The sequence below is a fragment of the Rosa rugosa genome, chromosome 4 (genome assembly GCF_958449725.1).
Source record: "Rosa rugosa chromosome 4, drRosRugo1.1, whole genome shotgun sequence".
Taxonomy (NCBI): domain Eukaryota; kingdom Viridiplantae; phylum Streptophyta; class Magnoliopsida; order Rosales; family Rosaceae; genus Rosa; species Rosa rugosa.
The window spans coordinates 8,619,521-8,633,253 of NC_084823.1; the positions used below are offsets into that span (position 1 = coordinate 8,619,521).

At 37.5% G+C, this 13,733-nt stretch overlaps 3 protein-coding genes across 8 annotated transcripts; all 3 read right to left on the minus strand.

Annotated features, from left to right (window-relative positions):
* Positions 1-704: 704 nt before the first annotated feature.
* LOC133743345 (beta carbonic anhydrase 5, chloroplastic-like) lies at positions 705-3,540 on the minus strand. 4 transcript variants are annotated; one of them, XM_062171242.1, is made up of 10 exons: positions 3,382-3,540; positions 3,176-3,285; positions 3,027-3,079; positions 2,355-2,465; positions 2,234-2,282; positions 1,977-2,090; positions 1,839-1,892; positions 1,422-1,504; positions 1,232-1,337; positions 705-1,139 (listed from the first exon to the last, which is right to left on the minus strand). In XM_062171242.1, exons 1-10 carry the CDS (start codon positions 3,395-3,397, stop codon positions 936-938), a joined length of 900 nt encoding a protein of 299 aa, XP_062027226.1. In that variant the 5' UTR covers positions 3,398-3,540; the 3' UTR covers positions 705-935. The 4 variants fall into 4 exon arrangements, with proteins under 4 accessions (XP_062027226.1, XP_062027225.1, XP_062027224.1 ...); XM_062171241.1 differs by having other exon boundaries at positions 1,232-1,334; positions 2,355-2,468; positions 3,382-3,539; XM_062171240.1 differs by having other exon boundaries at positions 2,355-2,468; positions 3,382-3,539.
* A 920-nt stretch (positions 3,541-4,460) lies between these two features.
* Positions 4,461-6,184, minus strand: LOC133746110 (transcription factor bHLH30-like). Its single transcript, XM_062174273.1, has 2 exons — positions 5,286-6,184; positions 4,461-5,185 (listed from the first exon to the last, which is right to left on the minus strand). Exons 1-2 carry the CDS (start codon positions 5,502-5,504, stop codon positions 4,760-4,762), a joined length of 645 nt encoding a protein of 214 aa, XP_062030257.1. The 5' UTR covers positions 5,505-6,184; the 3' UTR covers positions 4,461-4,759.
* Positions 6,185-9,118: 2,934 nt separating this feature from the next.
* Positions 9,119-12,599, minus strand: LOC133707249 (uncharacterized). Of its 3 annotated transcripts, XM_062132805.1 has the most exons (10): positions 12,411-12,599; positions 12,062-12,110; positions 11,182-11,319; positions 10,948-11,039; positions 10,825-10,867; positions 10,644-10,700; positions 10,493-10,547; positions 9,977-10,047; positions 9,467-9,712; positions 9,119-9,379 (listed from the first exon to the last, which is right to left on the minus strand). In XM_062132805.1, the coding sequence occupies exons 3-9, from the start codon at positions 11,284-11,286 to the stop codon at positions 9,482-9,484; spliced, it is 654 nt and encodes a 217-aa protein (XP_061988789.1). In that variant the 5' UTR covers positions 11,287-11,319; positions 12,062-12,110; positions 12,411-12,599; the 3' UTR covers positions 9,119-9,379; positions 9,467-9,481. The 3 variants fall into 3 exon arrangements, with proteins under 3 accessions (XP_061988789.1, XP_061988790.1, XP_061988788.1); XM_062132806.1 differs by lacking the exon at positions 12,062-12,110 and having other exon boundaries at positions 11,182-11,316; XM_062132804.1 differs by lacking the exon at positions 12,062-12,110 and having other exon boundaries at positions 12,411-12,597.
* Between the last annotated feature and the right edge of the window lie 1,134 nt (positions 12,600-13,733).

The window sequence follows — 13,733 nt, forward strand, 5'->3', positions numbered from 1 at the left end:
CACATGGGAAAAATGGGACATTGCCTATGGGTTTATAAGGGTTTGGGTCACTCCATCCATTGCCAATTGGTTTTGGATGTGAACCCTAGATTACTTTATCATTTAAATCAATAAGATTAAGAAGAGAGAATAAGGTCTCTGGAATCAAGAATGCCTTTCCAGGCCATAGAGTGATTAGCATTTTATTAAGAGTGAAAAAATGAATGTTGTCTAAGATATTTTCTCCTGAATAGATCCACCCACCAGTTATCATGATCTGTTAAATAAATTCCCCAATCCAATTTAGCCAGAGCAGCATTGTTAAAAAAACCTGCTGGCATAATTCCCAGGCCTTCCAAAACCATAGGCATACAAATCTAGTTTCAAGCAATAAGAGGGAACGAATATCATTTCCCCAGAAAAAATTCTTGTTTCTCTACCAATAGCTTTTGTCAACTTGGGAGGGCATTTAAAAACAGGACATAACGTGATTAGAGATACCTGCAATATTAGTAATAGAAGCTGCTTTCCTTTGATCAAAAATATGAATTTAGAAATGAAGGAGAGAATGTAGTAATCGCCTACGTAATTTTCTTTTTCTTGATGGCCAAAACAATGCAATAACTAACATTAGTTAATGCTGCGTTATAATTTTTCGTCTCATGGTTTTGATTGTTTCTCTCATGATCCAATTGAGGATAACAGGTGTAAATCACTGCAAAAGGTTTAAATTAAAAACCGTGCTTGCTAGTGTTATTGTTCATCTCAATTCCTGGTTCATCTGGTTGTAGTCTCATGGAGGCAGAAATATCCATCCTTGTCCTACTTTATTTGGCCCTTTCACACATAAATTGAAATTGGCCATTATATATTACAGGATTAGGAAATTGTCTGTAGTTTGTAACTTCTAACACTAACTTTACAGAGACGTTTAAATAGAAGAAGCAAGAAATGGATCAGAACCAAAGTTCTCGATCTTTAACCAAGTACTGTTTGTCCCCTAGGGTACTGTTGTTACCATTGACATCAAGTGTCCATTTATCAAATGCACAATTCAAGAAATCATAGTATCCTCCATGAACAGAGAGCATATTCTTCCCTACTTTGTCTGCTATCCATGGATATGCAAGCAAATTCAATAATGAACGATTGATCGATTCCTGTAGTAGAAAGAAAGCATATAGGTGCAGTAAGTGGACACAATACATTTTAGGTATCGACACAAATGAGGCTAGTAAGTGGACAGTAGTACCTTCTCACAGTATCTGCATTGCTGATCAAAGCTAAGGTGCAGCGCATCAGCTTTTGTTCTTAATTTGGCGACTTTAGCATTCACAACCCATCTATGAGTAAAGCTACTGAAAGAAAATGAAGAATTTTGAGACAATTGATCACCTGAGCTAACATGTAAACAAGAGAAAGGGAAGGATTGTTTATCAAACCTTGAATCACCATCATCTTGCATTGTCATGAGAGTCTCAATTCCTGCACAACTACTGTGGCCAATGACGAATATACTCTCAACCTAAAGGCAGCCACGAACATTTCAGTTTTCAAAGAAATAAAGAAAAGTGAGGTCATCTAGGGAAGATACTGAAGTGAAATGTGAGTCGCCATGCCAATATTTTCTTTACTATAGAACGTTCTACCAACACAAGACTTCAAGTCCTACAACCTAACTCCGGAACTCCCTAAGTACATTTTAGTATCAGTCTCACTTCCTAACCCAACTTATTTACCAGATATTCAATGTGATGATTGGGACAATAAAACTGATATATCCTGGATGAATCACAAATCCAACCTTTACAAGACATATAAATGGATGGCAGAGAGATATATAAGACAAAATCACCTACTTCAATAGTATTTACTGCAAACTCGAGGGCTGCATTAGTCTCTGATGCACCATTCTACAAAAGACAAACGTTGATCTTAAGGATTTGTTGGCGCATATATTTAGGTACTAAGAATAGTAAACACAGAAGAGCGAATACCTCAAAGGGGGGAACAAGGTTTGCTACATTTCTAATCATAAACGCCTCTCCAGGTTGAAAGCCTAGGATGTTAGAGGGGCATACTCTAGAGTCTGCACAAGCAATCACCATAAACTGTATTTGAACTTGTAAGTGTCATATATATGAAGTAATTGTTTCATTTACAAGAGGATGAATCAGAACAGGAAAACAGGCACTTGAACAATATATGTAACAGAAGGTAAAAAAATTATGAGTACACAAAACAAAATAATTACCTTAGGATCTTGAACTTGAGCCAGATTTTGGAAATGCTCCGGCTCTTTCCTGTCCGAAAGCATAGGTTACTTTACGGATCAATATGTAAAGAAATTCTGTTGGACTCTAACTGCTACTTACAAAAATTTGTGCTTCTTAAAACTGAGAAACCTATCCTTCATTTCACTAAAGTTGGGCCCATTCTTAGCTTTTGACACATCACTCAAAGCCTCCACTCTTACAACTGGATGTCTTCTACACAAGGAAAGCAAGGAGATCATAGAAGTTATTTTGGAATCTCTTGGCAGTACCATTTAATATCCTTTAACACAAGATTGCACCATGAATTCATAATGCGAAAAGAACAAGGACACTTATGATAAAAGTGCCGTTCTCACAATTCAAACTCCATTTATACTTGCATCGGAAATGGATTTGCAATAGTTATACATAAAGAATCTTTGTGCATACATTATTTTCTCTATTATCTATTTTATATCCATAAGTATACATGGATTGCAATGGTCTAATCAAGCAATATCACCTCTATACAATCAGCTAAACCCAATAATTGAAGACACCGAATCCAAATGGCGGAGTTGTTTATGACATCCCCCTTTACCTTGGTAAGATTAAAGTAATGAAAGCAATCAACTTTAAGATGAAACTAGGTAAGATAGTATAAACTGATAATCCAATCGACAGAGTGGGCAAAAAAAGCTGATTTCAGGATCACAATCATAGCAAGTTGACAGTCTCATTAACCAACCAATTTGCAAATACTGAGAATTCAGAGGTATACATGATACTTACTTGATTTCATGCAGTAATCCTACTTGGACTTCTTCAGCTTGTGCCAAATTTCTCTAGGATTCATATGGATATAGAAAACTCTGGGTATTAGATCAAAGAACCCATCTTTTATCATCAAAAAGGGATGATCAGGAGCTTGAAAGAAGTACCTGGTTTGAACCAGAGGAGTGTCTATGAACACCCAGATGGGTATTACTTAAACCAGGTCTTAGAAAACTTAGAGCTGCCATTGTTGGAGCAATCCGAGAAGCTTTTTGGCCTGAAATGAAGAAAAAAATTAACTTTGAAATAAATAAAAAAAAACACAGAAGCTTTGTGAAGCACCGAGCTCCAATTGGTTGGGAATATAACTTACGGATTGGCCAGACCATTTCTCTTCCCGCCTTCAAGTGGTCGATGAGTTTTAGCAGTATTATTAATATATACTTCAGGATACCATTTTCTTTTTCATTTCTTTTTTTGGGGAGGAAGAAAAAAAATAGTAGTGGATTCAATGAAACGTGAGTACAATAAAGAAAGAAAAAGGCATTGATCTTATCCAATGCCACCCCTGACCCCCCCACCCATATCATTATCAGTAATAGTCTTCCAGAATTCCAGATCACTTGGAAGTTGGAACATGCAAGAGATGGGCCCCCTCTCGACCCAAATACATCATTTTCGCTTTTGCGAAGAACTTCAAGAAGAAGAAGCAAGAGACTGATCCCAGCGGTTCATCACAAAAGTTCTGGATCGTTGACCAAGTCAATGGCCCATTTGTCAAACGTCCAATTCAAGAAATAATAGTGAAAAACTGAAAACAATGCAACTATTTATTTTCCATCCTTGTTCTTGCATGTATATTGTATAGGATCAGAGCCGGTCCTGACAAACATTTTAGAGGCCTGAGGCGAATAACTAAAATATGGCCTCACGTAAAATAATTATATAATCGAATAAAAAAAAAATATATATATATATATATATATAAATTAAATCCCTACATTAATAGTAATTAAAAATATATAATTATACAAAGTATATATATATATAATTAAAATATAAAAAATTGGCCGCCAGAGAGCTGTGGAACAACCCTCAAGGCTGGCCTTGTATAGGATAATAAAGATTTATGAATAGTGTTGAGACTTGGAGTCTCAATGTATAAGGTTTATGACCTAAAGATGAGATTAACTGTTAGAGTTGTTGAGGAGGATCATCAAAGTTTCTTGGCATTACCATATTCACATTTTACCTTAACTATTAATTCAGTGGTTAGAGCACCCACTACCTAAGATCGATGTCATGAGTTCGAGTCACCATGGGGGTAAGAGTGAAATTATTTGATCCTCTATAAAAAAGAACTATTAACTAAGACGGCTGCCTGCAACAATTACAAAAACAAACTTATAATTTTATAAACCAACCGAAAGAAGTAGAAAAACACTATTTTTATATATGTTAACACAAGATTACATCATTAGTTTATACATAATTCATAAAGTAGTGTCCACTCCTATCTAATTTCATCAAGCAACCCAACTCCAATAACACCATCCCAAATTTTCTTTGCTAAACCCTAAACCCTCAAATACATAATCCAAACAGTTTGATTCTTTACCCCCCAAAGTCCTAACATTGTTTGACAGACTAAATCTTTCTTTAGTTCAAACTCCAAACTACGTACACACTAAACTCTCATTCCACGTGGTTATGTTTCTATACACCAACCCATGATTACATGTGCTTTCCTTCTAAACCGACCCGTAAAACCGAGCCCGCTTCCCCAATAGACCGACCCGGGAACCGAAGGCCCGATTCTCCACCACCGCTTTCAAAGCCACCTTCAAATCCTTCACCTCCTCCTCCCCGCCGCCACCACCAGTCCGCTTCATCACCACCACACTCTTAGTCCTTCCACCGACCGTCACCATCTCCGCCTTAACTGGCCTAACCCGAACCGACCGGATCGCCTGGACCAAGTCCCGGTTCAGACCTGGCCTATCCTCGCAGCAAAGCGTCGCCTTCAAAAGCCCTTCACCGTAGTAACTCACACTCGCCTCGTCCAACTCCCCCGGAAAAGGCGACGTGTCTCCCTCCTGTCGCACTAGCTCATCAGCCCGCCGCTTCAAGTCCTTCACGTGTTGCACCACCTCCGCCAGCAGCGACGCCTTGTCCGTCTGCCCATGCAGAAGTCAAAAATTACCATAAAAGTCTCGCATGATAGGATTAGCGAATAGCGAATATATATGCATGACAAACTAGTGAACTACTACTTACTCTGGCGGTGCTGGGGAGGAGAGAACGGAGGGTGGAGAGGTGGGTGTTGATACGCTGCCTGCGCCGCCTCTCGGCTTCCTTGTGGCTCAGGGAAGCAGCTGAGCTCGTGACGGAATCTGCACCGTCCTTCATGTTGACCACCGACGGCGACCAGGAGGAGGGGAAGTTGTATCCCTTGTGATATTTTCGCTCCAACAACAACTCATTGAAAGAAAGCATTCTCTCTCTCTCTCTCTCTCTCTCTCTTCACACTTTTCTGAATTGAAATGATGGAACTGAGATAATTATATAAAGAAGAAGTTGAGTGTGTGATAGTACTGAGAGCTAGGAAGCGTTTGAAGAAGAAGAAGAGGGAGTTGGAGTTAAAGTGGGGAGGTAAAAAGGCAGGTAGAATCTCACAGTGGCTCTATGTAGTTCGTAGTTCGTACTACTGAGCCCCTTTTTTTTTTTTTTTTACCGGTGGTGCTGGCACGTTGTACGTGGTGATAAGGTAAAAGATGGTGAAGCGAGAACCGAGGCGGGAGTTGAAAGTTGAAAGGGTGATGTTCTGGAGAGGAGACCGAGGGAATATTGTTGAAGGAATCGGTGCAGGAATTCTTGGTCAAAAGTCATTTTTCTAGCGACTCACATGCTGTTGATTTGTTTTTTTACTCGCAACTGGCCAAATATGGTTGCTGTAAGGTTGAAGATGGGGTGGTGAAAGGTTGAAGATGGGTGGTGATGATAACGAGACTAGTTACTTCGACGGCGGCAAGAACAGAATCAAAGGTGGTGGACTGGTGGTGATGATTAGCCGACAACCTCTTTTTCCCGTGTTCTATCTTCTTAACTTCTTTTTCCTTTTTGCTTTTTCTTTGCTCATTTTTCACTTTCACCTTTCCCTCTTCTGTCTAATGGATCTTCTGCTGTAGCAGCATATGGTGTTTAACCCCAAAAGGTATATAGTAACTAGTAACTAAGGGACTGAGTGAGTGATTCTTAAATAGAATTCAAAAGTTCAAAACCCATGTGAGTGTTATGATGTTTGCCACTTTGCCCAATTCATTACATGCTTTGTTCTTTTCACTAATTTGAAGTGAATAACGTTACCTAACTTTTACTCTTGTCACTTATGTAACAAGGTTCAAAATGTTTCTTCTTACTGATCTAAGCTATCTTACCCAATGATGAATTAAGCAATCTAATTTAGAGATTCGAGACTTTCTTTCTGAAATGGTGGATGAAGTTCTCGGACTCAAATCTCATTCTCCAAAAAAAGAAGAAATAATCTTTTTGTTGATTGAGTACAACGGGAATGAGATTAATGGACTCAATCAAGTAATTGCTATTTATCTCTTAGCTATGTGTCTTTTATTTTAGCTTTTAGAAAAGATTTTTATCAAAACGAGAGATATCTTACTTTAATATGATTCAATATTAGAGAATTAAGAAAAAATCGTTTATCATTAACAAGAAAAAAAAAATCGTTTATCCATATTTATCTCAATGGAAAAGGCCAAATAACTGTTCAAAATTTGAATGTATTTTTTTTTTTTTGGATAAAGATTTGAATGTATTCCACCATTTTGAGCCGGTAAAATTCATCCTCCCTTTGTTCCCCGCCTTCTAGAATTCTAGATGAAAAAGATAAAAGGTAAAACACACTGTTTGTCTCCCTAATTTGCTCTCTGTTGTCTGTCCTCTCCTATCTTATGGCGCTATCAATGTCTCCTTCTCTTACCTAGTTTTAACTTCTTCTTCTTTCGGCCAATTCTAAAACGTGTCCACACTCCACAAGCCCATCTCTCTTTCACAAACAATAAATTTCCTTATTTCCTCATGCGTTAAAGTGTTAAACAATAGGGTTAATTTCCCTTTTTCTGCATAACATTCAAAATATCATAATTTACTCCCTAAAGTTCATTCCTTGTTGCAAGCAATTCAGACCCCTCCCGGATTTTTGTGAAGTATGATGTCAATGCATACCCGGTTTTGATATACTAGTTAAGGCCTCAAGGTTGCCATTACAAGTCCCCGAAGTTAAAGAGGAGCCTCCGGTGCCTGTAATTGCACCAAAAACATGTCCACTGTGCTCTACTGCTCTTGTTGTTCATGACAATTGCAAATTTGGAACGCATAACGTAAAGGAATTCATAATTGGTGGCCGAATTATTCATTAGCGAAGATGTTGGGAGGGTCCCCCAAACATGGCAATGCCGGAAAACGTTAAGGGGGCAATAAAGATCGATCAACATCCCATATCATCAGTAGATAGCTGATTCGATTCAGTTCAGAGATTATTAGTAATTTGTACTCTACTCTACTGTTTGTAATTGCTGGCCCAGTTACAATTATAACAGTATTATTGTTGCTTGGCCTAAATATATGCGCATCCACTGTCTCATGAAGATGACATTTCCATACTGCAATTGGCATGTTCCTACATACCTGTAGCCTCATCAAGAATGGTCCATAATCAACTAGGATCAGCAGCACAGTATGGCCATAGAGACCCCTATAGTACCATTGGTGGTTTCCACCAACCATTCGAGACCATGCCAATACTGCTTCTGGCTTCTGCTTGGGGAAGTTGGACCACACCCTTAAGTACTGGCCTTTGTTTTAACCCCATTGTAGCTATTGGCAGGTACTACTGCTCAGTCCCCATGACAAGACCAAGCCTAAAGGCATGCTTGAACTATGAAGCAAACAATAATATACATAACACCAAGATTTTAGCAGTTAAAAAAAACATCCTAGCTCCCCCATAACATGAAAAATGATATCTTGCCCTAAAATCCATCAGCAGTTTGATTATACGAAGCCGACAAATTTACTCACCTTTATGTCATGGCTTACTGATCTTGAATGGAGCTTGACTGCAAGACATACCCGTCTGAGCGAGGATGAAAGCTGAACTTGGTAATAAATTAATTTGCCGATAACAAGCTGAGGCTTGATGGCCCATTCGACAAGGCATGGCACCTTGGCGGACATGCACTCTCAAGGACAAGGTGACATGACAATAGAAAATGGCCAGCAAAAGGAGTGCTTTTTCTTTTTTTTTTGACTTTGTCAAGGGGAACCTAAAGGCTTCCTAGGCCCAAGATAAACCCCTTCGGCGCATGTGAAATGCTCCAACTGTGCATTGCAGCACAGTGCCTCGCCACTTTGACAGCTTCGGGGTTCGAACCTAGGTTGGGGAGCACAGTGCCTCGCCACTTTGACAGCTCCAACAAATGCTTTTTCTTTCATTACATTTGTATTGATAGAATTAACATTTGGTTCTAGCATTCATTGCTCAAGTCGTTAAGATTTATAGTTCGAATCCCTTATCCATAGTGCCCAATATATATATATATATATATATATATATATATATATATATATATATATATATACAGTCCGGCTACACTAAGGATGTCCTTAGTTTTTCTTAGGTACGAATTTTCGGTTTTCACCCACTTTCCGATCAAATTTTCACATCTTAACCGTTCAGTTTTTAGGTCCTAATGTATAGATCACCTCTGCAAAATTTCAGCCAAATTGGTGATCATTAAGGCATCCAAAACTGCAAATTACAACAATGTAAACGAACGGTTCCAGTTCGACAGAATCGGTTCGTTCGTGTAAATTGCAGTTTTGGACGCCTTAACGATCACCAAATTGGCTGAAATTTTGCAGAGGTGATCCATACATTAGGACCTAAAAACTGAACGGTTAAGATGTGAAAATGTGATCGGAAAGTGGGTGAAAACAGTAAATCCGTTCCATAAGAAAAACTAAGGACATCCTTACCTGAGAAAAATCCTATATATATATATATATATATTAAAGTTATCGTCTTTAAATTTCTCAATAGTTTCAAAATGAGCAGAGCACAAGCTACAAAACCCACTAGACATTGCAACCACCCAAACAATCAAAAAAGGAGCAAAACCACCTTGATGAGAGCGATTAAGCATACCTTGTTGGGTGGTCTTACGGCAGAAACCTCTATATATACATGAATTATGCAACTCTTGCATCAAAAGCTAGCAGCTAGTCCCACAGTCTGGGTTGTTCTTGGGCCAAGTTTAAAGCGATTGTATATGGTACTAGATTTTAATCAAAAGCTGCACAGAGAGGAAATAAATATAAGGAAAACTGAAAACTGAAAATTTGTAATGGAAGATTGATACAAACAGCAAGAGGCTTGATACCTGTGATTCAGAGACTCAAACCCGGCCATTTTTGTGGTAAGGAGACCCTGAAGGGGCAATGAGGCCAAGATTTTGCATCACTCTTAATCTTCGTGCACCTGCCTCTGTCAACACTTCTGCCTGGACACTTGATCCATGTTCTTTGGCATTCTTCAGCAACCCATCTTGCTTTATGGGTTTACCATTTGCTTTATCCTCAACCTTCTTTCCTTGTTTCTGTAATCTTGGAGAACTCCTTATCCTTACCTAATAGCAGATTTACAAAGGCAATGTGAACACATGCCATCACATAAACATGTACATGGACCAACTCAAAAACTCATAGGAAATCCAGTTTTAAATGAAAAAGTCTGCTTAGAATGCTTCATTTTTTACTTTTTATTAGATTCCGAATGATATTCTGACAACCAGGTCTATATTTTTTAAGCATCAGTAGTCACCAACCAGGTACCCATATGTGACGTTAAAAAGCAATTTAAAGAGTAAGAATGATTCAAAATCAAAACTTACAAAGTTTGATTCCTCCGTTCTTGGATCTTCCACTGCATGATTAGCATCAGACAGGTTTCTAGAAGCATCAACTGTCACATATCCGCTCCATAATATAAACATATTGACCAGTATAAGAATCTATAATTTTAACAGTTCATCACTTTCTGTTTAGGCACAATGTTTAAATTTTAGTAAATAGTAAATTTGCTGCAATAAGAGTAAAAGTAAAAAGTTTTGAGCTGTGACATCTGCTCATACAAAAACAGGGTATATAATGGGCATGGAAACCCCATGATGCATATGAGAATGAAACACCATCTGCCAAGAGCGAGTAAAGCGCAAACGGTACTGGTGCACTGTGTAAAACTAACAAAAGCAGGAAGTTCAAAACATCAAGTAAATTGTAACTTGTAAGTTCCTATTCCGTTAAGATATTCTCAACATAACAAGACTATAAGTTCCTGTAAGACTATAAGACTAATATTCTCAATATTATGCAATAAATTTTTTGACAAGTATATTCAGTTGACTGACCTTTAGATTTGAATCCTTGCTTCTTTGATCTACCTGATTTCATGTGATAAGCATCCTGTAGCCATGTTCAAAGGATATAGGAGAAATTATTAACTAAGCACATGATTGCATTCCTACCTAAGAGGAGCAGAATCTCGTCAAAGAAAAGTACCTGCTCCAGAGCTTTGAGAAAAATCTCTCTATAGGAACCATTATTCTGCTCAAGAATCTGACAGTAGAATAATTTAAACAATATGATCAGGCATAAAGCATAGTATCAGAATCTGGGGAAAGGCAACACTGGAATACATAGAAGCAGTTCAACGAGAATCTAGTATCAATTCAAAACATACTATTTCAAAATCAGAAGAACATTTTTGAGGGTCCACATACAAGCTGCAAGAACATACAGAGAAAAGTTATGTATAATTAAATACGAACAAAGACAAAACAACTGACTGGACAAAAGCACTCACAATTTATAGCTTCCATAAAGCCGAACAGGAACTTCCCCTGATGATGTTTTGAGGGGCTTGTTGTTCCCACTCACAGCGTTTTCATTAACAACCTACCATATAAATAAGCCGAAAAGGAGATGATCCTTTGCCATGACTAAGTGAAAATTTTATTTGAGTTCAAGGTTCAGCAGATGCAATTAAACAGCTTGATTCCCAAAAACCAGAAAATAAAGAATTTTAAATTTCAAATACCTGTGCAGGCCACCATGAGCCTCCATTGGTCTCCACCCATATGAGATCTGCCACCTTGACTTCCCTTCCTGTATGATTACCAGCAACACCATATCCATTTTCCATTTTTCACAACTTTTCCCAGTTGCAAGATGTCTGCTGTTCAATATCAAAACAAACAAATTAAGAGTAATTTCTTCTGTTGCAAACCTCTACAGATTGTAAAAAAGCAGAAATAAAATTACTACATTTCATTTCATACAATTTCTGCACAAACAATGCATTGCTGCACTTTGTTTTTCAGGTCATAGTCTTTCTTATTTCTTCCTTCTTATTCATTATTCTAGTGAAGTTTCAACTAACCTCTTTGGTTCTAAGAGTAGTGTTAGTCTATAACTCTGCAAAACAATATTGCAGTCTTCAGATCAAACATTCTTTCTTTGTTCCTTCTTCGAATCTTCATATATGTGCATCGCATTGTTATTATCAACTCATTAGTATGGAATTTACCGGTTATTTATTTCCAAATTATACCAGAGAGATGAACCTTAAAGTTTCACAGAAACACAAAAGGCAAGAAGGGGTGAAGGGCAGCCCCAAGGTGGATCAATAGGATGACGATAAAGTGTTAGCACCATAGAGCATGACACAAGGAAGACAAATTCCGAGCACACATAACAGCTCAATACATCTTTCTGTCCCTAACGCGGTATGATTGTCTTATAAACCAGTTTCTGCCTTTCGATTTATGGAGTAATTATATATTGAAAGCACCAAGAACCCCCTAGACCTGCTTTTTTCTTAGGAAAGCATGGCGCTTTATATCATATTAACAAGACTTAAATTTCAAGTTCTTATCACTAACCATAAACTTTATGTAGAAACAACATTCTTGTCTTACCTTTGCTAAAATGTAAGTAGCTCTACATTTTAACATTCCATTGCCCAATCTGAAAGTTTCAACCCCACATAAGATAACAAAGATAAGATTGCCATTTCCACAATCAAAGAAAACAAAAAGATTAAAGGTCCCTTTTTTACTGCTACTAACTTAGAAAGTATTAACACTTATAGCAAAGCCACCTTTTGTATAGATTCTCCTACATTTTCTCAGCAATCAAACAGCACAAACACAACTCAAACCAATATAAGAAAACAATCCACATTTGGCAAAGACCAGAACTATTCAAGAAACAAATAACAAATGAAAAAAAAAAAAAAAAAAAGAGAGCAGATTTTGGATCACTTACAGTAAATGATCAAGAGAAAGAGAGAGGGTGGGATGGTGGGATTGAATCAGTTGAACCAGATAAGATGAAAATGAGAAGTTCAGACAATGATGGTTTCGAGTGCAGGCGCCATGGGTGGTGTGTGTCTTGGGAGTTGAAACGAGCTGCTTTATTGGACTTCCTTTCTAAAGCGCGGCTAACTTTTGCGTTTTGTAATAGTGTTGGTTTTTGGAAATCAATAATTAAGGTCTTTTTTAATGAGGTCATCTCCAACAGACTAGTTAAATTCAAATTGTAGCTATATATAACTATTTTTAAAGTAAAATTCAACTCCAACAGACTAGCTATAATTTAGCTTTAACTAAATTGGCTAACTATATTTAGCTCATGCATAGCTAAAACAAAAGTTATATTTATCCCTCATCTTTTGTCCACATGTCAGTTTATGATTCGATAAAATATAATATATTATTTATAAATAGCTACTACTGCTGGAGCAACATTGTTAAATCAATAGCTATATTTCACAATTCTAGCTAAATTTAACTAAAAAATAATTCCCACTGTTAGAGATGCTCTGACTTTTCATTTTCTGATTCAAAGTTTGATCATCACATCAGGTGAATTGTTTCTTCATTTCAAATTTGCCCAATTCTATACATTCATTTAAGAGATTTTTTTTTTTTTTTTGAAAGGGGGCTAGTGCGGCTGCCCTCAAGCCTTGATTAATGAAACTGTAGAATACAAGGGGGGGGACATAGAGCCTGAACCCCATATTACAATAAGCATCGAGAGAACATCTTGAAATAATACCTGGAGTCTCCATTAAATCTATGTATTCTAACAAGCATCAATTAGCAAAGAGTGCATGATAGGCTACTCCATTTGCTTTGACATAGCGGTGACATACCGGAAAGAGAACTCTACCACAGAGAAGTATCATTACAAATAGCACAGAACGACATAGTTTTTTTTTTTAATTTTATTTATAGTTGATGATTGTATTAGATCAAGCAAAATAAAAGAGATATATAAGATCCCAGAAAAAGAGGCACATAAGCCCAGCAAACATAAAATAAAGCCCATAATGGGCCTAACCCAGATATAAGACAAAAGCCCAAACGAAAACTTGCAAACCCTAATCCTATCAAACAGCCACCAAGATGAAAATCGTTGTTGCATAAGTACATTGCCAATTCCATTCCAATTCTTGAATGGAAGCCACCACCGTAGAATCATATCGTGTTACCTCCTCCATCAGTTGGAACACACGCAGGGCTCAAGAACGCCTAAGAGAAACAAAGTAACCGTAGAGGGTGTGATTTTCGAAGCAATCTGGATAGC

What these genes read in the sequence shown, in the direction of transcription:
- LOC133743345 (XM_062171240.1), bottom strand. An exon ending in ACTCCTCTGGTTCAAACCAG is followed by an intron (nt 3,080 to 3,175) that starts GTACTTCTTTCA and finishes TATGAATCCTAG; the next exon opens with AGAAATTTGGCACAAGCTGA. An exon ending in CTCAAGTTCAAGATCCTAAG is followed by an intron (nt 2,091 to 2,233) that starts GTAATTATTTTG and finishes GTTCAAATACAG; the next exon opens with TTTATGGTGATTGCTTGTGC.
- LOC133746110 (XM_062174273.1), bottom strand. Translation starts at nt 5,504, where the DNA reads ATGCTTTCTTTCAATGAGTTGTTGTTGGAGCGAAAATATCACAAGGGA. An exon ending in TCCTCCCCAGCACCGCCAGA is followed by an intron (nt 5,186 to 5,285) that starts GTAAGTAGTAGT and finishes CTGCATGGGCAG; the next exon opens with ACGGACAAGGCGTCGCTGCT.
- LOC133707249 (XM_062132806.1), bottom strand. Translation starts at nt 11,286, where the DNA reads ATGGAAAATGGATATGGTGTTGCTGGTAATCATACAGGAAGGGAAGTC. An exon ending in GCTCATGGTGGCCTGCACAG is followed by an intron (nt 11,040 to 11,181) that starts GTATTTGAAATT and finishes TTTATATGGTAG; the next exon opens with GTTGTTAATGAAAACGCTGT. An exon ending in GTTCTTCTGATTTTGAAATA is followed by an intron (nt 10,701 to 10,824) that starts GTATGTTTTGAA and finishes TTCTACTGTCAG; the next exon opens with ATTCTTGAGCAGAATAATGG.